At 36.7% G+C, this 26,752-nt stretch overlaps 1 protein-coding gene across 4 annotated transcripts in view; it reads left to right on the top strand.

Annotated features, from left to right (window-relative positions):
- Positions 1 to 26,752, top strand: part of LOC125319585 (cAMP-specific 3',5'-cyclic phosphodiesterase 4D) — a 368,051-nt gene that overhangs the window by 221,757 nt on the left and 119,542 nt on the right. Inside the window, exon 1 of one of the 4 annotated variants that reach the window (XM_048290862.1) lies at positions 12,907 to 13,215. The exons of the other annotated variants lie outside the window; for them this stretch is intronic. Within the exon in view, the coding sequence (XP_048146819.1) occupies positions 13,151 to 13,215 (65 nt within the window). The 5' untranslated portion in view covers positions 12,907 to 13,150. Of the gene's footprint in view, positions 1 to 12,906; positions 13,216 to 26,752 lie in introns of those variants that run through there. 4 annotated transcript variants of the gene reach the window in all.

Consider the following 26,752-nt stretch of genomic DNA (forward strand, 5'->3'; position numbering starts at 1 on the left):
GCTTTTTTTCTCTTAGTCTAAATAACCCATCGGTTTATTGAGTGGTTAGAGTAAGTGTTTGCTGAAGTTACAATGCAAAATGAGGCAGGAAAATGTTATTAGCAATCATCGACTTCAATTTATAAATCAATTGTAACAGAGTAAAAATCAGTGTGTGTACCTAAAATCTGTCATGTGAACTAAATGTATTGAGCAGTTAAATGTCACTTTGTGTATCTAATTGCCATGTTTGCTGCAGCAGGGCTTAGTTGTTCAGGAATAATGGCCCATCAGCTGAGCCTGAAAGAGATCCCAGACTGATTTCAGACATCTGTAAGACAACAAACCACAGGGGCAGAAGTGAGATCTGAAGTATAAATTGAAGAAAAGCAAGTCAAGTATTATTGGAAATTGTTATTTCAAAATTACTTTTTGAGTAACAGTGACAGTATTAGCAGCACTTTTTTGCAATATATGTCATGTTTTCCACTTTAGGGAAAATGTATTGCTTTTTTGACTGATACACCTACCAAGGGAGGAGCAACAGGTTCTGTTACTCCATTGTAGCTGCTCCCCCCTATAAAAAGGGCCTCTGTTAAAAGAATTGAAGTGGAATAACTTTGAATGTGGTGCTGTCATGCATATTCAGATTTAAACCACAGATTCATGTCTACACCACAAACTGGAATTACTGAACTTCTGTCAATTCTGTATATCTGTGGATAAAACTGCAGGAGAGAAAGATTCAAGTTATTAATTTCATTTTAAGTGCTACATACTGCAAGAGACAAAAGATCAAATAAGTTTCATGTTCAAACTAAAACTAGACCAAACCCAGGATACATAAAGGATGAAAGGATGACTGTAGTATAGGAGAGGCCTAAACATTGTTTAGAAAAGTGATTTAACTATTCTGATATTCAATGGCTTTTCTTCATTAAGATTTTATTTGTTGATAAGAGTTGAAGAGAACTTTTTGTCAGGGAAATAACTCATATTATTCTTAAGCTGTGATGCATTTTTTTTATTCTTTTCTCAAATGCTCTGTAAACCCTTTAGCCATCCTAGTATACTGAGTTGAAGGAGGTCTATTTAAAATGGTATTCTCCAAAAATCAAAGCAAAGCCAAGCCAGAAGGATTTGCCAGGGCTTAAAAGCAAAAATCTTAGACCCATAAAATGAGGTTTTTCATGTAGAATTTTTTCATGTATTAAGAATTCAATGCATCTCCAAAGCTACCTCAACCAATGTCTTTTTTTTTTTTTTAATGAAAATTCAAGGATTCTCATTAGTGTAATATACTTTTTCCCATTCGCTGGACATCATAATAGAAACCATGTGAGTCAAAATAGACAAGTTCTGCAACCTAGAATGTTCTTTCTGAAATAATGAGGGAACGTCAGAAACAGGAACTTTGTTGTATCTCATCTCCCTCAGTGTGACACGCAAAGGGCAAGACCGGGAATTTTAGTTTGTCATTTTGCTGGACACTAAAATTAATGGAATCACAGAGTCACTGTTATTTTCAGCCTTATATTTTCCTCACCATCCCACTGGTCACCTTCTGTTCTAGAGGTGCTGTTTCTCTCTTTTTGCTCTCCACAGATCTGTTATTTGTTCCATTTTCAACATCTCTTTCTTCTTCTTGAGAGCTCTTTTCTTTTGTTTTTTTTTTCCTGTAGGTTTGTTTTAGTCTAGCACTGTCAAATGACTTTTTGAGAGACATCTTTTTCTGCAGATCTGACATCGCTATAAATGTCTTTCATTGATTAAGAACTTAGAACATTAACATATTTGAACTCTGACTTACTTTGGCACTACAGGTTTAATTGTCAGTATCTACATTTTTGAAAACTTGTATTCAGATCTTAGAAGGACAGAGCTTACCCTCATTTATTTTGAAAACAAAACCAATCCTTCTTCAACATTCTTACTATTTTAGAAGTTAAGAACTGATATTTAGTACAAATACCTGTTGGTGTACATTTCAGAAATTTGTGGTCATCCCTTTCAAGGTTGTGAATGAGTAGATCTGAAGGCACGTTGCATTCCTGAGAGCTCAGCCTCTTCCCTGAGACCTCTGAGCCTCCAGTGATGTGCAGCCTGGCACATGTCTGTATCAGGCAAGTCAGCCACAGATCTTTTGATGGGACTGGGCATGCAGTAGGTCTGTATTAAAAAGCCCCATGAATATCCTCAGACAAGAGGACATGAATCTTTAACAAACTGCAAAGTTGAGGAATGTGATCATAATTCTAGTAGTCGTGGATTTCAAATAGGTTTTTCTCACTTACTTGAGTAAAAATAATGCTTTTCTGTTGCTCTAGGTAGTTGAAAATTTATTAATTGTTAGAAAAGTCTTTATTTTTGAGTCTTTATTTTCTTTAGATGCCTTTCTGAGAAAGAATATTGCCAGAATTCATGGTTGCTGTAAGCGGTTCTGTATAAGCTTTTTCAGAATAAAGATTTTTTGCTCAGAGCTTTCTCTAAAGTTAAGACTTTTTTGAACCATCTGGCCAAGGGTCATAAAAAAAGTAAGCGACAGAGTGCTTGAGGGGAAAGCTGCTATGCTAGAAGGAAAAACACTGTGCAGATGAAAACCAGGACAACTTCCAATGCACTGTTTGGAGGACTTTGTTTGGAGAAAAGAGATGAGGATAACTAAGCTCCAAATATTCATAAAATTATTAAATTTAATCAACACTATTATATACAGTTTAAAATAAGCAATGAAGAAATCAGAGTTTTTCTCCTGCATTCAGTGCAATATGTATTAGATTGAGAACTTTTTAGGCAAAGCAGCTTAGTTGCTCATCCTTGTCTCTGCAAAATGGCATCCTAACTGAGAAAGATTTTAGATGCTAAGACTTTTATTAAAAGGCAAAAGTGAATCATTTATTTGTGTTCTTGTCCAAAGTAACAGAACACAATGGAGAGACGCAAAAGGGAAAAAAATCTCAGCCAGTTTCTCTCTTCCTAAATGTCACTTTATCTGGATGATGATCAGCTGGATTGACTTTGCGAGACTGACATTATTTACATATACAAAAATTGCTTAAAGAGCAAAAATAAATTCCAGCATTTTATAACTTCATATTCCAGAGACAGTAATGTGCATCTTGCTGTGATTTGTAAAACTGCCAGTGTATTTTGAATGCTAGTTCAAATTAGATTGTAGTTATGAAATATGTGCCTATGAGCATGTGAATTTAAAAGAATGTATTATTGCAGCTAACCATTTAATGTCAGTAGTTGGCTTTAGCAATGTTTGCAATGTAAAATACAAAAAAATTTTCTGAATTTTTAATATAGTGAATTATTATAAAAGAAAAATTTCACTGTTTCAATATTTATGGGTTAAATTTTTCTGAAATTTTCTATAAATAAATCGTTTTCATGCAAACTTTCACATATTCTTAGAGTTTTTTCTGTAGTACTTTCACAGGTAAGCTGAGATGATAATTAAAAAAAAATAAATTCAGTATTATCTTTCCAACCCAGTCTCTTTTAGTTTTTAACCCTGCCTTAGACATGTAATAGAAACCAAATAAACGCCCCTTCAAAGCTACACAGAAAATGCTGACAGTAGTTTTAAAGTGCTGACTCTAGTTTTTGTAGGTTTTGTGCAAACACACTGAAATGCAGGCCATATGGTCTCAACCAATAGTGAACACATTCTGTTAGACATGCTGCATAAATTGTTTCAAATAACAACTGCTGCAGTTTCAATTTATTTTATCTGTATTCATGAAATAGATCCTCATGAAACAAGACAAGGAAGGGAACCATCATAGCCAGGACAAAAAGGGCCTGGGCAATCTCTGGGCCCTTCTGTGATGGAGTGACTGCAATGTTCAGAAAGATGTAATCTGCCTGGATTTCTGAAAGCTTTCAGCACAGTTCCACACGGCATCATAAACTCCAAACTGGAGAAACCTGGATTTTAAGGGTGGACATTAAGGAAATGCTGAGATGGACTCAGCCAGAGAGTTGTAGTCAATGGCTCTATGTCCAGGTGGAGGCCAGTGATGAGTGGTGTCCCTCAGGGCTGTCTTGAGGCTTGGGCTCTTCAGTATCTTTATCAGTGACAGAGACAGTGGGACCGAGTGCACCCTCAGTACATTTGCAGGTGACAGGAAGCTGAGCAGTGCAGGTGACACAACGGAAGGATGGGATGCCATCCAGGGGCACCTGGACAAGCTTGAGAACCGAGATCATGACAACCTAAGGGTGTTAGAAAAGCCCTAGTGCAAGATGCTGGCACCATAGTCAGAGCAGACCCAGACATGAGTACAGAACTTGGAAAAGAACTTACTGAGAGTAAGTTCTCTCCGTGCCAAGAAGGACTTGGATGTTCTCATGGCTGAAGAGCTGGACATGACCCAGCAATACCCTTGCAGTCCAGAGAGCCAAACATGTCCTGGGCTGCATCCAAAGCAGCACGGCCAGCAGGGCCAGGGAGGGGATTCTGCCCCTCTGCTCTGGTGAGACCCCTCCTGCAGTGCTGCATCCAGCTCTGGGATCTCAGCAAGTCCAGAGAGGCCGCAGAGATAATGAGCAGGCTGGAGCACCTTTTCTATGAAAAGAGGCTGAGAGAGTTGGGGTTGTTGAGCCTGGAAAAGAGAAGGCTCCAGGAAGACCACATTTCAGCCTTACAGTTAAAGGGACTTAGAAAAAAGAGGGAGAGCAACTTTTTACAGGGATAGATAGTGATAGAGAGAATGGTTTTAAGATAAAAAAAAGGAAAAAGATTAGATATTGGGAAGAAATTATTTATTCAGAGAGTAGTGAGGCACTGGAACAGGTTGCTCAGATACTTTTTTTATGCCCATTTCCTGTCTTTGTTCATGGCCAAGTTTGATGGGGCTCTGAGTAGTCTGGTCCAGAGGATGGTGTCCCAGCCAGTGGCAGAGGGGTTGGAACTAGGTGGTATTTAAGGTCCCTTCTAACTCAATCCATTCTATGTCTCTAAGATTTTTTTTTTAAGAAAATATGTTGCAAAGTTGATGAACACCATTTAATTAAAAAAAAGAACACCCTAAATAAAGAAAGAGGAAGACTTGATGCCTTTCCTTGAATTTTAATTAGAGATTCTCTCTTTCTGCATTTAGTGTAGCAGCATATATCTAGAAGGAATTTAGCTGGATTGAATTCAGTATTAAAAACAGAGATAGCTTTGCTAATCAAGTACTGAAGGAGAGCATCAAGAAAAAAGAATAGATTGATTTGCTATACTAGAAGGCTACCATTAGACTATGTAAAACACTAGCTAGATACCAAGTAAAACTGTACTAGTCTCAGAATTGCTATGCTACAGGATGTTGAGGTCTACATATAAATATTCCTCTGTGGATATCCATATAGTAGACTAAGCTGTGACAAGTTTGATGACAGACAAAGTATCTCTTACTCATAGAAGGGTAAAGGGGAAAGACGCATATTGTCCATGTCTAATGTGGCAATGCACTGGCAATACTGAAATGCTTGCATCCAGTTTAGGCAACTTATACTTCCACAAGAATATGAAGTTTCTGGCTGCTGTCATCTCTGGTGGTATTTACAGCCAGTGTTGCTGAGGGTTTCTTTGGGATTTATAATGCAACATGGATTTCTTGTGCCTGGTACATTGTTTAATAAGGGGAAACTCAAACATTTAAATAGGTAATAAAGAGTTCGGATAGAACAAGCAATCAGTCCTAAACTGAGAAGAAATTTCGAATCGATGAATATCAGAACATATTGTATCTCTCCCTCCTGATGCCTGACTACTCAGGAGAAGTAGGTCTTACATGCGTTTTCAGTGGTAGGTATAGCTGCTGTACTATATATATGCATATTCATTTTGATCACCTTACTTTTCCCTTTCTGGGAAGGAAGGGGTGAGAGGTCAGAAGTGCAGCTTTTTTGAACTGTGATAATTACTACATTAAATATGGATTGGGGCAGTGGTTTCTTGGCATTGTTCATCTCTCACGCAATCCGAATATGATAACATGCAAGGCCAAATATGGAAATATGTCAAGTTTACATTTCTATAAAAGGAAAAATTTAGTACTGTGTACATTCAGTTCAACTGCTACAAGTAAGAGAGTGGAGAGGCAAAAAATTCTCAATCCCCAAGTTATATAAACTTACAGGTTTTATCCTGGTACCATAGGATTTATCAAGTCCATCTTGAATTGCCCACAACCTAGGTTTCTATCATAAAGTAGGCAGGAAACCATAGTCCACAGAAGGATAGATAGACAGCTGAGAGGAGCAGTTCTGTCTGTCTTAAAATAGACATCTGAATCATGGAAACAGACTACCCCAGCAAGTGCCTATCAGAGCTGTCTCTAGCAGGAGCCTAGCTGACCAGTTTAAATGAGCAACCAATCCTCTGACAGGTCAACGCTAGTGAGAAAACTCCTTTCTTAGTGTGCCTTGTTTAACTCTCAGTGAATAATTCATGACAAGTAATGTACTCTCAATGTAACCTTCATTTGTTCTCATAGAAGCTCTCCAGTAACTTGCAACTTTTTAAAATATATAGCTTTTTGCCTTTAATTACCGTTTTGAGTTTGACAGTTTTGTGTTACAAATCAAATACATTTTGTACTTTTGAGTGGTTTTTTTTTTCTTACCCCATACAAGCCACATTAAATCTTTGGAGTTTTCTATATCTGAAAAACAAAAAGAAGTGAAACATGACTAGCAAATTTTATACAGATTCAAGTGGATTTTTTGAAATATGAGTGTCATAGAGGTATACTTCCTCTTCAAGAAAGGCTTTGTAACATAATGAATAATTTAGATTTAATTTTAGTTCCTGACATTTTTCTGAAGGACTTAGAAGTATGGATGATGTCATTCTACCAAACAAGAGTCTTATCCATGTCTGACTCATTCAGGTCATGGTCCCATACCTGTGAATGCCAAGTTTCCAGTGAAGAACATGAAGAAATCTGCTCTACTGTTTTGTAGACAACTCTGCTGTTACACTAATGTAGTTACCTCTCCTCAGATTTGCTTTCAGCATGACTTTCTTATAGTAAAAGTTGATTGTTTCCAAAAAGACAAAATGTTACAGAAACATTCCTTTTAGAGTATGCATGGTTGGGGTAGGCAGCTTTTTTTGTTAATGTTTAATTTTTGTTCTAGACAAGACAGAATTGGAAAACAAAAAAAGAGGTTTAATATATAAGACTGGCTAACATACTTAAAATTGAAGTGTGAATTTTCAGGTTGTACATACAAGTTTTGTTTGCTTGAAACAGTGGTCTACTTTGTACTCTTGAAATACAAGCATAGTCTTAGAATGGTGGTATTCCTAAGAGTCTTCCTTATTAATCTCACACTATCCCATTCTTCTGAACAAGGTGGTGATGAAAGAGGGCGTGTCTTACAAAATATGATGGTTCTGATGGTAAGCCTGACACTCAAGAATAACTTTGTCCAGGACCAGCCCTAACTGTCTTATCTTTGTAAAAGGAATACAAATCCTCTCTTGCCTTTCCTAGCAGCCACTGCTTCATCTGAAAAAAAAAGAGAAAGAATGTTAGTCTACCTTTTTTTTTAGCCTAAAAAAAATGGCATATTACTCTTGGAAACCATAGCTACTGCGTAACTCCCTATTGAGTTAAATATGAGCCACCAATGTTTATTTTTTAAGCAACTACTTAGCTAAGAAATTGTAGTCTGAGTTTGTGTGGAACAAATAGTTCAAAAACAGAAGGTCTGATGGAAACATTGATAGATTTTTCCTTTAACCTCGTAATTAGTGCTGTATTATTGCAGTAAGCCCATTTAGATGTGACAAAAAGACTGTGTTTGATAATGCAACAACCCATATTTTTGTATGTCTGTGTGCTTATATATATAGACAGATATACTCATGGTTCAATCTGGGGGGGATTTTTATGTTTATTTTAAAAAAAAGAGAAAAACAGCCTGACAGCCTTAGCTTAGCTGAAGTCCAAAGTCTTCCAGTAGGATAGTATTTAACATTAGGCTATTCTCTGTTATGCAGTGTTAATCCAACATCAGCAGACATCATTTATTCCAACCTTAATGACAGATGTAGGGCACAGACCACAGCCATAGCTGATAGCACTGTTTGCCTAGAATACAATGTTTCTCAGAAAAAAAGTATTCTCCTGCTCCTAAAAATGAGCTTTTTAAATTTTCTTTTTGAGTCTCTAGCAAGATTCTATTTTGATCTCTGAGACCAAATCTATATGGACCAGCAATGGTCAGTTAGTACTGAGGCTGATAACCTCTAACTGCATAACTGATTAAATCAAATTAAAAGTAGACAGGAGTAAAGGGAGAGGAACACATTTTCAACCTTTTATCAAGAACATGACTTTGCAATGTAAGGGGGTGAGGCACTGTAAGGCCTCTGTAACACAGACCTCCCTTACTGCTAATGGTACAGGTCTGGCAGCAGCACCTGGCAGCTCCAAAGGAAACCAAGATCAGGCATCTTCAGACAAGGCGTCATATTAGAATTGGATATTCTCACAGAAGACCCTCTTTGCCATGCTGCCTATGAGGAGTTTTGCACGTTTGATTCTGTGTAAAGCCTTTGTAGAGCATGTAGTAACTTTGTTTACTCTACAAGCACTGAGCTAATAAACCATCTTTATTTTTAAGTTGGGCAGCTCAATCCAGGCAGCTGGATGTAAGTGGATATAGAAAGGAAACACTAGCAACATATGTCACATTTCATCTGTGCCCTTTGGTTTGCCCTCTTGCATTCTTAGGAATTCTATGCTCTAGTTATTACATTTTGTAGTTCTTATGCAGTTGTGTATAACTTTTTCCTCTTTGCTAAAGGAACTCCAGTCAAAAGGGAATATGCCGTTACCTAGAAATTAATAGCAAAGTTTAATTCCCTGGAATTCCAACCCTACAAAAAATATTTTTAAAATAATTTGCTATGTTGAGCAGAGGAAGAATCTTCACAGGCATGTCAAAAATTTGTTTCTCCAGTTCTCTGACTCTATACTTGTGTTTTGAGAGATACGTCTCCTGAACCTAGACCTGCATTACTAGTTCTCAGACGCACTCATGCAGGTAATATAAGAACATCTTGTTAATCTTTTCTGTCCTTCAGCTTGTTGTGCAGTACAGGACAATAAGAGGATAATCTAGTTCTGTGGATGAACTATAATGAACTGTGCAACTCAGAGTTACACAAAACTAATTGGTATGGAGCTTAGTTTGTGAAAAACTTTATCCAACAGTGGAATATGTACTCCTACATATTTGAAAGGTTGGGCTCAAGTTTAAATGCATATTCTTTGTTTATTGAAAACTGTAGTTTGTATAAATATATCAACTGGAAAGTATATACGAAGAAAGGAAAGACACAAACTGTGAGCAAGACCAGATGCAACAGTAACTAAACAATAAGAGGGATAGTCCTGAGTGAATGAGCCCAGCTCCAAGTTTTTAAAGATATTTTAGTTATCCTACTTGAAAAAAAAAAAATATGAAGCTAAGATTCATATCAAAAGGCAGCAGATCGTGTTACAGCTTTCATTTGGTAATGTGTATTCCAAACACCACACTTAAGAGCCCAGTCATTATGTCTGAAGTCTTGAGACTGTGAATCCATTTCTTCAGCTTGCGTAGAGCAGCAGTAGCCTGGCACATATTGCATGTTTTTTTTTCATCAGTTTGATGTCCAAGTGCTTTTCAAGCAGCATTGTGTGGGTTATCCCTGTTTTACAAACTAGGATGACAAAACTCAGAATGTTTGAGCAAGTTTTCCATAACCTCAAGAAAGAGATGTTGCCAAGCATGGAACAGAACAGTCACTCCTATACCTCATTCCCTAAGCCACACTTTCTGCAATTCATTTTAATATTCAATTCTGCGCACTGTAATACTGGTTTAATTCCATTACTTACTAATTTGAAGAGAAGTAACTAAGATGCAAGCATGTTCAAAGTGAGCTGAATCCAGCACACTTTGTATTACTGGTGTTTTAATTCTTTCTGTATCTTCTCTTCTTTAGACAGTTTAGCTATACAGCTAAAACCTCAGTTGGCGATACATGCAGATAAAAAATATGGTTGCTTTTCTTGCTGTTTTTATTATTAGCATATTTAGTAGTACTGAATGTCTCCATCTTCTAGTATTTTCATTAATTTTAAAGCTTTTCTTCATTATTTTTATTATACAATCAACCCTTGCCTTAAATGTGGTGGAATCCAAACAAGACTTCTATTCCAAAGCCTTTTTCCAGCCACCCTAAAAAATAAAAGGATTCCAAAAAGGAAAAAAAAACCTTTTTTTTTTTTTTTAGTTACAGGATTACATGCACAGCTATTTAAGCAATGGCCATTTCTCTGTTTATTCTCTTAACTGTCCTTTTCTTTTCTCTTAATTCCTCAAATTATGAGAAATTGAGATTTTTTATTATTTGACCCCATACCAGATACAAAAATAAATACTACATCATCAGCTATGAGCATGGTGGACTAGTATGCTCCTATCTTTTCATAAAACTTAGACAAATCTGCATTTGAGGTTAATTGCAGCACAACAGATTTTATGTATGAATTAGAAGCTATTTTTAACTGCCAAAGTTGTTCTAATGGGTTCTCTACAAACGTCTCTAGAAAGAGGCTGGCCTTTCTCATAATGAATATTAAGAGGTTCCTTTGTTTTAACTTTGACAAAGTCAACTGATGAATTTCAAATAAAACTAACATTCCCTGGAGGCCTGTGAGCTCTCCTTCCTACTAATAGACACCCTTTTTTGTGGGAGCCCTGTGATTCTAAGGTTACTACCTTAAGACAGGTAGATTGTCTGATTCGGCCACTTGAAGTATGGTTGCTTAATATATATTTCATAATTCTTGAAGTTAATAGGCACTTGGAGAACAGGAGTTTGTTTCTAAGGAGCTGAGGATGGAGAACAAAGAAAGCATATTTACAGTGGGTGTTAGTATTTAGTTAATGAGATGGAGAACTGCGAACCCATGTGAACTTTTTTTCTGAACTAGTATTGAAAAACACTGACTCAAATATTTGAGTACCTGCAACTAGAATGTATTTATATTGCATAGTAGTGTTTAGTATCTAAATATGTTAATATTTCTAGTTATATTTCTAGCAACTACAAGTAAGAGGCAGCATCTTGACTGATGCACTACTGAGAACAGACTATCCTGGGATACTTACTTTGTAGCACAGCAGAAATAGTCTTTGAATATTCGATTTCAGTATGGTATTACAAAAAACTTAGTCAAAAGCTTTGTTTTCCTTCATTTTGTGTTCCTACATAAAATTGAAATAGTTTTCATATTTATAAATAATAAATAACCAAGCAAACTTTAAAAAAAACCCAGCATTAAAATGGCCAGGTATTCTGTAACAATCCAGGACCTCTATTTTATCTGATTTTCTTTTTTCATGACCTATTCCATCTGTTAAAGGAATAAAAAAGTTTCACAACATGGTGCCTGATTTATGTGCACTTCTATAGACGTGTGACCTGCACAGTGACAGACCCAACTGTTACTAAAGGTCCCATGACTGTATGACCCTTCAAGCTAAATTTACCACCAATGCCTTTTCCACTCATTGAAGTTAACGTTTTTGATTGCATAAGACTCTTACAAAAGGTCCTTTGCAAGTCACTAAGTGATATTTGAGAGATAAGTGCCAGAAAATGTGAAGAACAGAACACAGAGCAAGAAAAGTTATTAACATTCCTTCTGCTGTTGTGGATCACTTTATATGCAGATCACTAGCAAAAGCCTGCAGGGCAGTTAGGATCTTTCCTGGTGATATACAGCATAGTTGGTAATGCATTTTATTGTACTGTTATAAAATAAAGTGCAAAGGTTGTAGAGAGCCTTATACACATTCCAGTTTGATAATTTTTTGATCTTTTGATACAAAATCTATTTATCATATTTTCCTTCTATTTGCCAAGTCTATATAAACTTTATGAATGCAATCTTCAGTGCTTGTTTTCATTATTAACCTAGATGCACTACTATCAAAAGTAATGTACTGCAACACTTGTAGCAGCTGCAAAGGAATGGCTATTAAGCATGTAAACACTTGTTCAGCAATAAATTTGTTCTTTCAGTTTAAAATCAATTCTAACACAGTTCAGAGCATTTTCAAAAATTTATAAATTAAACAATATAATCTCTATTTTTTTCACTGCATTTTTCCTCTTTTAATGCTGAAATTGCCAAATATATTAAGATAGGAATTAGCTCCCAAAGCTTTTATGATATTTTTTGGCTAGAAATTATAAATGCAATTTTTTTGATAATATGTGAACTATTAATGTAATTATTATATCAGGAAAAGGTATTTGCAGTAGACCAGAAAGGACGTCATGTTGTAGTTCTTCAACTAAGGTATTTTTTCCTTCAGTGATTAATAACAATCACTATCTGTATATGTGTTTGACTTTAACAGTGAACAAGGAATTTCATTTTTATTTAACTTCCCAACAGTGTTCTGAATGTCTTTCAGACAGGGAATACTTTCTAGTTTGAAGTTAGGCAATAGAACTTATTCAAAGTATCTAAGCAAGTGTTAGGAGAAAGAGAATGGGAAGAATTACATTTCTGGGTAAGGGTTTCAGTGGATTTGGAATAAAAAAAACCTTTGTTCCTGTCTTTACTCCGCAGAGACTAATTTATCTAGCATGTCTCTAAGCAGAATTTCCCTGTGAACTCAGAAACATTACTGTAACTTACATTCATCCTTTCCTTTCATTTATTATCCATAAGCATTGTTTCCTTTTTCTTTTCTTTTTTTTCCCATTTTTTTAAATGTTATTGACCTTTAAACCTGTTGTTATCAAACTGCAAGAAAGAGATAGGGACTCTTTTCAGCTGCCTTCATTCTCATGTGACCTGAAGGGAGAATAGGTTCGAAATAGACTAGTTCCTCCCAGGGCAATACAAGACAGAAGAGAAAAGCACTGTCATTTCCGAGCAGCACAGTGCTAGAGTAAACTCAGCATGAAAAAGGAAGGAGTTGCAGCATGTTAGAATTCTTCCTCCACAGCCTGGATTTTTACACGAGACTGATTTGGAGTGTGTTAAAAAGAAGAGGATTTTAAAAAATACTTTGAAATGGAGTACTTTGAGAATGAGCTTTTTAAGGACAACTGACATCTGTGCTAGTATTACTGAAGGAATTTTTCGAAATGAGCATTGTTATGAAGCCAAGATCCCGATCTACCAGCTCCTTAAGGACTGCCGATGCAATGTGGTAATGTGATTCGTTTGTTTCTTTCAGGCTCTCCTTCCTATTAGGACACAGAGATATGTCCCAAGAAAGTCACAGACTTTAATTTTGACTTGATAGATTTTGCATGGTTATTGAAGATGTTCAGCTGTTGAGTTTCACAATTATTGTTGTGTTTTATTGTAAAATACAGTGTATATAATTTTTAAAAAGAGAAGCCTTTACATACTTTTTGTGACACATTACATAGATTTTTCCCATTCAGCAGTCAGGTTCAATCCTTACACTTGGAGATTCCTTCTAAAAATCTTTAGTAGACTGATTTCAGTAAGAGAAATCATAACAAAAAGCTTGCATTTCTGGAGGCTGGAGAGTAAAATGAAGTTATAGTTTGTGTGAGCTATTTTGGGATGCTTACATGTAGTTTTGCTGCACAAACAGACGCTGGTAGAGATGTGTCCTGGGAAGCAGCAGACTTTGTAGCAGCATATGTGAGACTGGGCTATGTTATGCTTCATGTGTTTCCCCTCCTCTCTGAGGCTTAGAGGAGTAGAAGTAGCCTGTGATATTGATCTGTATGATTTTCTTGCAGATTTTTTCAGTTAGCAATCAGCAAAGTTTTGTCTTTTGACAAAACTTTTGACTTCAACTTTTTTTCTTGTGAGAACTTTATGCTGCTTTTTAAAGCTTGATGGGCACTGACAGGACAGCTTTCTATAAAGTATGAGAAATAAATTCTCTTTACTCTCTTAATGTGCCCCACATTTTTTTCTTCTCTCTGTGTCTTTAATAAAACCACCATCATTTTAATAAGCACATAATAAACTAATTGTTCAGAGCTATATTTTACAGGTATAAAATTATGTATTTTAAACTATAACTTTTTTATATATATAAATGGCTGATGTGCTACTGGGGGATAGAACAGTAAATAAATACAGTTCCTTGTGAGGAAATACATCCAGTTAATTGAACATTAGCCTAATAAAAACTTTCTGTTTCAAATAGTTTTGACTCTGAGTTAAAGCCATGTCAGTATTACTGTTAAAGCAGTTAGTAATCTCTTCCAGTTATCTTTTACTGAAACCATTTTGTAGTAAAAGAAAATTAAACAAGTACACTACTCAAGCTAAAGAGTAGTCCTAGTTGTTCTCAGACACTGCTAAGGCAGAGTTTTGCTGAAATAAATGCAGTAAGTAGTGTCTCTATCTCTTTATTAAATTACAATACCATGTTGGTAAACTAAATATTGCTAAAGTGCTACACTCCGCAGGGTGCCTCCAAGGAAGTGAGCTAAAACATACATACCTTAGCTATTACGTACAACTGTGCAAATAAGTCAGTACCTCTGATTAAGTCTGCCTTTCTACTTTGTTGTTTTTGTTGTTATTGTTGACTGCCTCCATTAATTCTTTCAGGAAAAAGTAGTTTAAAAGAAAAAAAAAATCCTTGTAGCTGATGGTTGCAATCTAATTTGAGCACCAAATATTCTGTCTAAAATACCTGCCTTTTGTTGCTGTTGCCTTTAGTTATAATGCTAATCTGATATCTGAGAATACCTGTTCTGCTGGTTGTAAACTGGGAGTCCTCTGCTACCCTGCTGTTTGGGAACACTACCTGAGCTCAGAGGTAACTCTCAGGGAGATATTTGGAGGCTGCTGGAGAAGGTACATGCTGTTCTCTGGTGGTGTGGAGCAAGGGCAGGCAGACCCTGTCCCAAACAGGGGGAAAATGGAGCGCTGAGATCAGAGAGAGTGGGAGGGAGCTGCTGCCTGCCCACACCGACCTCCGCTCCTGGCCGCCTCCAGGGAGGTGGCAGATGAGGCCAGCCCACCCTACCCACGTCACCCAACCAGCAGCCTTCAAGGTGGGCCTGAGCAAGACCAGTTTCCAAACCATCTGCTTGGCTTAATTTTGTGGGCCTTATTGCCTGAATCTGTGGGTTTGTACCTTCCTGCAGTTCTCTGGGGGAGAACAGCAACACTATAATCTTGCCACAATATGAATGCCTAGGGACAAATCAGATCAGGATTAAATCAGAAACACTGGTAGGTGTTCAGGCCAGGAGACAGGAAGAGCTATGCCACATAATTCTCTTTTCTGAATCTGTTAACATAGGGACCCCACTCTATGTAAGAGGAACAGGAGTGCCTGGGAGGAAGGAGAAGTTGAGTCTCAAGAACACAGAGACTTGAGTGACAGGACTGTTTTAAAGTGTGGATACCTGTCTTAGAAGGGTTTGAGAAAAAATGATCCCAGGATTTCCTCTACCACTTCCCTTGTGAATATTAATTTCCATGAAAATCAGAAACCAGGCTCTAAACACAGAGACCACTAAGAGGACAGAAAAGATGTAAAGATAAGACAGAGAAACCTCTGCTCTTGGTTCCCTGTAATCACACTCACTCTCTGTCCAAAAGGCACAGCAAGTTCAGTGTAAAAGCATGTGTGTGGTAAAAGAATAATATTCTTTTCTGTATCAATATTACAAAGCATTCAAAGGGTATCTCCACTGATGATGTGCTGTGATGGGTACCCCAGCTGACTTTGAGCAGATGCAGATGAGCCCAGGCTGTACTGATGTCTTCCCTTTTAATGTGGCTTGAGTTGGAGATGGCTGATGTTTAGCATGATGGTAGGGTCTGTAGGCAAACCTTCTCTTTCCGATGTACCTTGGAAAATTTATCCTGATGTTATGGTGACTGAAGTAAAAGCAGATGGTTGGTATTTATACAAAATAAGAAAGGGACTTATATAAGGCTACTTGTTATGTTAATGCTGCTCAATTCTACCACTCACTGCCACTCATTCCTCAATTCAGGGTGTGATTGTGAAGTATGGTTTTATACCATAGATCTTCTGGAGAATAGTCTAGAAGGGATAAATGATTGTGCAGTCTTTTCAACTAAGACAATTGATGTGTCTTTTTATTCCAGAGAAGAAATAATAAGGAAGTAAGGAAATCACAGTAAGCTAAACTTTGGCTGAGACAGGAGTACAAGCATTTAAATGAGAATATGATTCCGTATTTTCTTGACTATTTGCCACTTAACAGTCAAGCAGTAGTATTTCACAGAAAATGTCGTATTTCTGTTGATTTTTTCCTTTTGTAATGACAGAAAAGTCTGAACTTAGAAAAAAAAAGGTATTTAGATTAAGTGAATTAAAATGTTAGAAGTTTAAATGAGGAACTGATGGCAAATCAAGCAAGCAGCCTGGGTTGTTGTGCAGAGCCTACTGGCTGGAAATGGTGCAGCTGATCAGATTTTAGAATTGCCTTTGCTTTTCATGATACATGTAACTAGCCAAAAGAGCTATAAGCCTCAGGAGTATTGTCAGATTTTTGCCACAATCCTTTCTGCGTGATGCAACTAGAGATAGTTAACTGTTTACTTCATGAGTTGGAATCACTGGGTTTTATTTATTTTTTGTAATGTAGGCCAGTTTGGGCTTGTCTGGGTTTTGGAACTTTGGTGTTTGATTGATCTGAAAAGGGCACAGCCTGTCTAGTGACCCAGAAAGCAGAGGTCTTCAACAATTCAGTCTGTGGTGTTATGTAGAACAATGCATCTGTTCTTATTTAGCTCTAGAAGTGGGTGATATTACTTGTCTGCAATATGATTAAGTTCAGTATATTGGAAATCACTGAAGGATGTTGTCAAATACGGATTTCTCAGTCTATGACGTATTTATAGATAAGTGGTACAAAACTGACCTCTTGTATGGACTTTCCATGACCCTTAATATGTGGATCACAAGAGAGATACTAAATAAAAGTTTTATTGAATGGAGACAATAAAAACTTGTGGCTTGGCATCAGTGAATGGCGTTGTTTCTGGGGCAGAAGAGCTAGAACAAAACAATGAGCTGACATTCAGGTAGCTGCACTGGTTTCCTGACTTAAAGATACTGTACAGTAGAACTCTGCAATAAGCATGACCCAGTCTTTTGGTAGCCCTGTCTGACAGGAGGAAGCTGCGGCCACATCACACTGCTTGGGGACTGGCCATCCCAAAATCGTTCAGTTCCCTGGTTAATCCGTTGGTGCTAGCAAGCCTATTGCCAGTACAAAGATGAAGAATGTATTCAATAAATGATGCTGAATGAGTCATATGTGTATAGGTTATTATTATTATATATTTAAAGTTAGCTGCTGACTTCCAGACTGGGAATCCCAGTGCTGGTGACATCAACACCAAAACCAGGTATTCCTTCAAGGAATCTTTGTCTACAGGGCAGAGAATGTAAACACAGGTGATTGTAACTGTGGACAATATTAACAACATTCATGTCACTTGGCTGCTAAAGGGTTAAGGTTTTTTATTTCTGTGTTGGGTGAATCTCTTTTCCTCTCCAGTATTATGATTGTTTTGTGAGGCACTGTTGATGATACTACTTGTCTCTTGTTGCCATATCTTATGAAACTGTATTAAAAAAGGAGGGTGGGGACTTCACATAATATCCAATTGCAGTTTTAGTAGTTGAAGGTATTGAATAGAGTGCATTGGGAAAGTTCAATGCAATCTGCACACCATCCAAACTCATAGGCAGGGATTGTAGTACCAAGTATAACATGTAAAATTGTGGGATTTCTGAATGTTGAGGAAAGCCTGCAAGCTACAGATGAGTTTTCCTACATGAAGTCTGACTTTGATTGAATTCATAGGTGACTTCATTAAGAAAAATAGGCTTTTGTAAACAGTATGGTCCTCAAATCATGGCAACCATAGAAATTCAAGGGGGTATATATGCTTTTATTTACTGTTCAGTGCTAATGGGAAAGTCTGCATAGTCAGCATGATGCCATTTTCCATAGTGTGATATGTTAAGCAGTGTTATTTTTACAAAATGGAAGGAGAAAAAATGTTTTTTCAATGAAGTAGTGGTGGGTTTTGAAAGGATCAAGTAGTCTATTTTCTAAAAGAATAAGACATGTTCTAATGGGCCTGGCCACTAGTCTTCCTAACCTAGTATCCTGTAATCACCTGCAGCAACAGGAATAGCTGAGTCCCTGTCCAGTTTCTGCAGTCCATTCCCATCATGTTGCCCAGCATTTACTGGTGTTGTATTAGGGATGTTACAGGGTTCACCTTGGCCTTCTGCTTCTCCGATCATCTATGTACCTGTTTGCCTATAGATTGCCTAATCTCTTTTCTGAATTTGCTGGTAAAGTCTCTTCCCCTACAGCCTTCTGACAATCTTTCTGCTTATGTAGGAAAGCCGCTTTCTTTACTGAGCTTTAAAATTAGTTCTGCCATTATGGCATTTCATGAAAGAGTCTGCATTCACTTATCCAGCAGCTCCATGATTCTCTAAGTTCAGTTAAAGCCTCCTCAGCCTTTTCCTGTAGAAACTGAAAAGTTGTAGCCTTCTTGTATTTTCCTAAACAGGCTGCTGCCCCATCCCTTGATCATTTTAGTTCCCATTCATTGTATTTCCTCAAAAGAGACCTGAGTGCAGGCATTACCCAAGATGTGAACACACCAAAGTTCTCACACAGTAGTAAAATTATATCTGCTTATTTTCTCAGCACCTTTGTTGATTATGTCCAGTATGTTGTGTAGATTTTTTGACTGCCATTTCAAGTTGAGATAGTGATTTAAAATAATTTTTACTGCTTTTTTTAGCCATTTCTTTTGGCATGTTCTCATCTCTGTATTTTTGTAGAGCAGAAGTATTAGACTTGCCAACATAAAGTCCAGTTACTTTAACATTAATGTGATAAGAACTGCTGTCTTGAAATAACAAATGTGGTGGTTTTTTAAACAAACAAATATTGCAAACTATGCCAAACAGAACAAATTGCAAAGTTTGACTCCAGCAAAGAAAGGCACTACCTTGGAGATACTTTCTTTCAAGCTGCATCCAGATAAACACATGTAATACTCTTTCTCCACCACACGCAAACACACGATGTGGTCCTCTGCCTCTCACTTGAGTGCATTAATGATCCACTTTCAGTTTTCCTGAAAATATAATCTTGTCTTTACAGCACAGTTTTCACACCTTCTCCCTGAGCACATCTGTAAGTTATCAGCTTGTGGACAAAGCTCTGTTCAAATCTAATGACCATGAGGCCCAGTGAAGATGTGGCACTTCAGTGTCTGTCCCTAGTGTAAAAAAGGGAGAGGACAACAAGGTTCATGGGGAGCTCACTTGACAGCTCAACCTGAATGACCAAAAGCCCATTTACAGCTGGTTCAAGTGGGGATAGAAGGTAGTTCCAACCCGGATCAATGCTGAGATACCATGATGGAAGCCTTCTCCCTTTTCTACTCTTCCATTACACCATGTCTGAAACAGTTGTTTGCATTTAGTTCCACAACAAGGGGTTATCTTACTTCCTACCTTGTATTCTGAGAAGCACAATTGCAGTGTAAGACGTAACAGGTGGGATTCAGCTCATCTAGATAGATTTTTATCATACCTGATCTAGTAACCTCATGCTCTTGGTGAGAAATACTTGCTGTCAGGATATGACGTCTGTGACATATTTTAGATGTCTGCGTCAGGAAGATATGTACTCTTGATGTCACTGATTTTATCAGTGCCACTCAACATAAGTAATGCATATAAATGAGATCTAACTTGTATGTGGACACCTACAGTGTGCATCTATAGCCAGATTAATTCTTTCTGATGCAGCTTATGCTGAATACATGCTTTAATATTTAGTAATTTTACTATTATCTTATAAGGGGAATTATCACATAAAATAAGAGAAATGCAATATGGACTAGAGAGTATTAGAACACAACAGCAAGAATAAACTGACTACTTAGGCTAAATATTGTATTGAAAGAACCTTGCAGTCAAAGTGAGGCCAATTCGCAGCCATTAACTCACTAAACAGTTATGTCATCATTCCAATGACAAAACAAATGATTCAATCTTGTTACTGTGGTTCCCATCAGAATTCAGCTATGGTGGTTTCTAATTCAGACTAATATGCACTAGAGCATGTTTCTTAAGTCACATTACAAAACCAGAAGTACATTTCTGCACTCCTTTATTTGGTAGCATTGCTGTTACTGTTAAGATAGGGGCATTGGTGGCTTAGATAGGTGCATAGTATGATATTATATGGCCTTTTAAGTATTTTTTCTTTCATTAAAAATCATGAAATCTTTCCAGACTTATAATATATTAAAATACAGAACAGTTTCAAAGCTAAATGGCAGAAACAGATTTGTTCATTTGACGTCATTTTTGAGGATTTGAGAAGCACAGAGAGGAAAACATGACTTAAATTTGTTGCTTTTCTGTTTCATTTGATAGACTTATATCAGCATTTGGTGGTGGCTTTTTAAATGTGCTCAAATACTAACACACTAAAATCTCACACACTTATTCGAAAATAGTTTTCTCTATAGTTATTTGAGAAATACTTTTCCCCTTCTATGAAAGTGTTAAGCATAAAAAAAGGAAGAAGATTCCTTCAGGAACATTAGTAAGAGTCTTTTTATTTGTCAGACATCTCAAATCCAGTACAGATCAATTAAAAAAAATTCATTTTTGCAGTTTCATTGTGCTTTATTTAAGTTCAGTAATTTAAAATCACTATTCAAATAAAATATTTGAATAAAAATTCAAGTTAGACTAGAAAAAAAGGGATTTATTTTTATGAAAAAACCTTTCAGTAGTTCTGAAATTTATCCTTAAGTTTCTTTTAATAAGTGTAAATGTTTTGTGTGGTTTTGAAAAATGTCAGTTTTGGGGTAATTTTATTGGTTAGTTATCTAAATTTTGAAGAACTTACCATATGCAGTTATATAATATCCTACTAACAAATGTCTCTAAAGTGTGTACCCACAACATGTTTCAAAAAAAGGACACACATTCCATCAGTACAAGACAACACACTGCAAAGAGTTGCATGTTGGTGCTTTCTGTAGTGCCCTGGGAGCTGGTGGGATGATGCTGTAACGAGGCAAGTAAACCCTCTGACACCGTGACAGGCTGCTTTTGGAACCCCAGTGACTAATTCCATGTGGTGGTGTACTACGTCTCATAGCTGCTGCCAGCATCCACCCCCTCACACATCATGGCAGACAACAGCAAACACTTTTAGGAAATTCTTTCCAAGAGGTATATATTGAGAAATAAACAGCTAGTCACTATGAAAGCTCCTTGGTTGCCGCTGCCCTGAAGTGTCCCCTGCACAAGATCAGTTATATAAGATCATCTTCTTCTGAGAGCTTTATATTAATAATCATCTTTATTGTCTCAGACGTTTCCACATTTAGTAATTTTAAGCTTGTGAGCCATGCTTTCTTGTGATATGTTGTCTTTCCCTGACTTAACCTTAACATCTATTTTTCTCTTGTCCTAGCCCTATACATATGACTATTATTGGGTTCAGACACTGTAACTAATTTACTTTTACTTCCCCCCATTTTCACATTTTCTGTCCTTCTTATTTGAATTTAAATCTCCCTTTCCAGCTGAGTTAGAAACAGCCTTCATGATTTGAATGCCATCAAAATTTACCTTTGCAAGATGGGAACAAAACAGTTCTTTTAACAGTTCTTTTACCTTCAGTTAATGACAAAAATATTGGTTTCAATTTTTGTCTTCAAAACTTCCAGATATAAAATAGGTGTTTTTATGTCTAAAACTGAGCAATTGTGTTACTGCAGCTTTCATCCTTCCTTGTTCAACATCTCCTATGCTGTTTGATGCCCATGTTGCTGTATCAGGAACACAGATATGTTCTATTCAGTTGAATCCTTTTAGTGTGTTTGCACTTTAGATGTGTGATGGCCATAAAGTTAGTCAAAAATTCTGCCGTGGAAATGTGCATATCTCCTTAAAATATATAATCCATATTATACAGAATAACATAAAATTTCCTTGCTTGTATATGTGTATTTTCCAAGTGCGTCCAGTGAACTAAAAATTTTATTTATTTCTCACACTATATATCTCCATATATAGTGTGAGAAGCCACAGTGTGATAAAGCCTGCACTCCTTATGTTCTTTAAGATCAAATGAAGTGCATCGCATTTCCATAAGTGAACCGCTTGGTCTTACTAGTATTTAGTCTTGCTGCTTTCACTGCAAGCCATCCTAAGGGCGGTTTGAATTAAACTGTATGCATAAATACTTTTTTTCTTTTCCTCATTCTAACTTTTGTTCCAGTCAAGTATTTTTCTTTCATAAAAATGTATCTTCCATTGTTTTCCCCCTTGGTATAGCTTGAGTAATTTTTTATACACTCAAGTCTAATAGTCACATGACATCCTCAGCTCTCACATCTAAAAATTAAAGATTTAATGCTTACAGAAAAGATTGCGAGTTTCACAAATTAAAAGGTGAGGAAAAGATCCATTGTTTTTAAACTCTCACCATTTTAAGACAATCCTTTCACCTTTACTTGCATAGTCAGCAGGGGAATTCATATAAGTCCAGAGGGCTGTTCAGAAAATCAGAAATGTCATCCTAACACAGACAGGTGCTCCCAGCTTTCCTGTGAGCTCTCTCCCCAGGGACTGCTGGGGAGCCTGGCCTCCAAGTTTAGCTGTCTGTGCAAACCTGTGCTATTAATTTTCCCTGTGTGATCTATAGAAAAACTTTTTTTCTTGTTTTGCCAAGTGATGTTTAGGACTTTTTTTTTTAAAAAGAGATTTTTTTGGTGTAGTTACTTCTTATTCTTGATTTTTATATATAGTTTCTTTGCATGATTTGCATAAAGATGGTGTGATAATGCTTTTATGAGCTGGTGTTGAAATGTACAAAGGAAAAAGGAAACACAGAGGAAGGACATTCAATAGAGTGAAATGCCATTTCACAGATGCTGGATAGATTTTGTCCAATTCCTGTGTGCAGTTTTTCATTATTTTTCATCTGTTATATCTGAAACTACATTAAAAAAGATATTGGCAGGTATAACCCCATTTTGTGGAGAGAAATATGATGAAGTAAAGATGAACATTTAAAAGTTCACAGGCCTGCTTACTAGCTTGCAGTAAGAGTGTGAGACTTCTATTTAACCTACCTCTGACAGACCCAATAAGGGTAAAATGGAACATGTTTTCCTATGACAAATGGAAAGGTCAGGTCATGAAAGAGCAGCAGTAACATCAGTACTTCAGCTGGTAGATGTTCTGGTTATACTCATCAGCAGACGTTTTTTAGTGGTAGAGGCCGTATTAGGTCCTTGTTGCATTCCTTGCATACTTATTTTGGCTACCAAAACACACTGTTACTCTGAGAAGCTCAGTAATGGCAAGGGGGAAAAATCCACCATATGTTCTTACAGGCTGCAAATGTTACTAGGGCCTTGAAGGGATCCCTTGCTGATGCTGGAGAATGAAGGCCTTTTTCCCACCCACTTTCATTGTATCACAAGTTTTCTTCAAAGCATTTTCAGTGATGAGAAAACAATTAAATATGTACAAACGCTGTTCCATTTGAGCATGGCTTAAAAGTAGTTTGCAGTAGGCAGCTAGGTTGAAAGAAACATTTATGGAGATGTTGTTAATTCTTCCAAATGAGTTTCAGGTTTTCTTTATGTCTTCTTCAATTTTACATTACTTTAGTCTTAAAATAGTACTGAATTCTGAAATTGAAATATATAAACTATAATAATTTGATTTCCTACTATTCTTTTTGCCAGTCATTCAACCACCTGGACATCAAAAATTTAATGTAATACAGTTTGCAGTTTCAAATATACTCTTCTCAGTCCTGGTATCTTGTTTACTTGGGAACAACTGTTCATTTAAATGAAAAAAAAAAAAATTTACACTATAAATTAAGTAAATGCTTATTTATAGCAGCAGACAATAGGGTTTTTATAGCTTTTCATTCCTGGCTCATATTCTAGCTCTTGTTCCTTCCTTCTCTAAATTTCTTTACGTTTATTTACCCTTTAATATCCACTGTTTCACAATTTAATTTTTCAGAGATTCTGAAAAAGTCAAACCAGTCCTGGTTGTGTTCTGTCAACAGAGCAGGGCTGAAAAGAGAATTGGGTGTGTCAGGAACTATTGTGATTTGTTTCTGTTCAGATTGAATAACAATGAATTTCCCTGACTTCTTTTCGCCTTTATTTTGCAGTATAAACCTCTGCATGAATAAGATAATGAGGTAGTAGATGTGTGCCGCTCCTGTGATAAGGGAAAAACATTCTGCTCAAGTCACTCTGGCTTTTCCTCAGTTTATGCCATGGATAGTGAATGTTTTGGCTCTATCTTGATATACTTTCATAATGCTCAGATCTTTCCTTGCTCTTTAGAAAACAGACTTTTAAAATTTGAAATGTAATGTTTCCCTAGTCAGCAGCTCATGATACCCCAAAACCTGTACTGTAAGTATTCCAAAACCTCAAAAGTTTCAGTATTACTGCTCTATGTTCAGTGACCATTTCTACAGCTACTCCATTAGTTCTGGAAGACACTGTCCAAAGTGGTGACTAGATTGTTACTTTCTCCCTCTCTTTATTATATTTAAGGCCTGATTTGATAGTTTGTCTGCTGACAGTTCAAAATGCACTTCACAATAGAAAGAAATCTGTGATTTAGAACCCAAGGACAGTAAAACTGTGTACCAGGCTGTTACCACTGTTACCTGTTATTACAGGAAATCCTGGTGATAATATACTTTCATTTGTACCCACATATAGAGGAAATCTGTAAAAGAATCAAGGACTAATTGACACAGAGGGTGTGTGTGTGGGAAATTGCAATATTCAAGGGGAGATATACATAGCACAAGGAGTCTTTTGAAAGTTATAATATTTTTGAAAGGCATGAGAAGAGAATACATTGATCAAAGCCAATGGGACCCCTTGGTCTAAGCTTGCTGATGATCAGTGATAGGCCCTACCATTGCATAATTAATTACTTCTAAAAAGTTCAACCTATTCTGTGCCAGTTCTCAAACTGTTCAGATGCCCTTCATTTAATGAGCTGGAAAATGATTCTGGCTGGCTCAGTGATATTGAAGCTGTGCCCTTTCCAGCCTAGTCCGCAAAAGCTTATTTTTTGATTTATCCTCTGAGGAACACTGGCCAAGGTACTTTCTGTTTTGGTCTTTGTTTTAATGTCCCTTTTGACATTAGTCAAGACCTAATAGTCACCTCAGTGCCATCTTCTCTGAATACCATGCTGTTAAGGAGAGATGCATGCTTGCCTAGGTTTCAGTATGACCAAAATGACTGTTTAGGTTTGATGCCACATAGAGTCCTGGACATTTGAGAAAACATATTAAGCGACTCAGTTGATATTGGCACAGGCACTGTTTTTATGCTTGGCAACACTATGATTAGTGACTTAATTGCTGACATATGTTTTCCATTCTTAAGGGTCAGAGACGTGAGCTGGGAAAACATTATGAACCACTCCTTGAACCCCTAGTGGTGGCATCAGCTTTCATAAAGTCAGCATTTGTGACAACTCAAATACCACAATTGCCTATTAAAAGGATTTTTTCTCTTACAACTGTGATCCTGGTATCAGTCAGTTTGTAGCTGATGTTCTTGCTGTTACAAACATGCCCAGAGAGCCCTTCCAAATGAATCTGAATTTCAGCTCTAGAGATCTGCATTTCCATAAAGCCATGGAATCTTAGAATGGTTTGTGTTGGAAGGCACCTTAAAGATCATCTATCTCCAACCTCCCTGTCATGGACAGAGACACCTTCCCTCCACTAGGTCAGGTTACTGACAGCTCCATCCAGCACAATCCTGAAGACTTCCAGGGATGAGGTGAACATGCTGGGGTTTGGGCCTTACTCATATTTATCAGCAGTGCCACAATTTTTCTTTGATTCACAGATAGTAATTACATTTGCATTTTTGGCAAGCAAGATGTTCACAGCTGTGAAGCAATGTATATTTCTCCTTGGAATATCCATTCTTGAAAAAGGCTGGAAATGAATAACTAGGAAATGACATTTTGTAAAGCCATCACAGCTTTTCATCTTGTCCAAACAGCTTTTCCACCACAGAAATACTTCCCTCCCCCACAGTTTCCCCCTATGTTAGTAAGATGACTGTATGACTTTTTTACTGATATTGTGCATTAACAACTTTCTTACAATTATTTATTTCAAAAGTAAAATACTGCTTTGCATTTATGCCATTAGTATCATTACATGGGTTTAGATGGATGTGAAGTATGAATTTTTCAGTTTCCAGTAGGTCTTCAGAATGTTTTGCTTCCTCAACTAAAACAGATTGATTTACTAACCAGTAGTTATGTTCTTATTGGTTCCTGGTACTAGAAATAGAAGTTCTGTATGATTCATTGTAACCGAAAGCAAAGCACTGTAGCTCTTTTAACATTCAGACAGGCTAGCTGCTCTAGCTGCTCGCTCTGCCTTCTCCATTTTTCTTTTTTTCTATTTGAGATACTGATCGTGGTAATATTTGGGCTTTTGCTTCAAAATAAGATATTATTTTAGTTTAAATACTCATTAGCAATTGGAAATCCAGAATCAAAAATGAAGAAAGAGTTAGTTTTCAAGAACTTTCCAGCTGCTTTCAAAAATCCTCAGAAGAGACTACTAAAATAAAATAATAATGAAATTGTGATATTAACTGAAATTCCAGTTCAG

Source organism: Corvus hawaiiensis, chromosome Z (genome assembly GCF_020740725.1).
Source record: "Corvus hawaiiensis isolate bCorHaw1 chromosome Z, bCorHaw1.pri.cur, whole genome shotgun sequence".
NCBI classification, from domain to species: domain Eukaryota; kingdom Metazoa; phylum Chordata; class Aves; order Passeriformes; family Corvidae; genus Corvus; species Corvus hawaiiensis.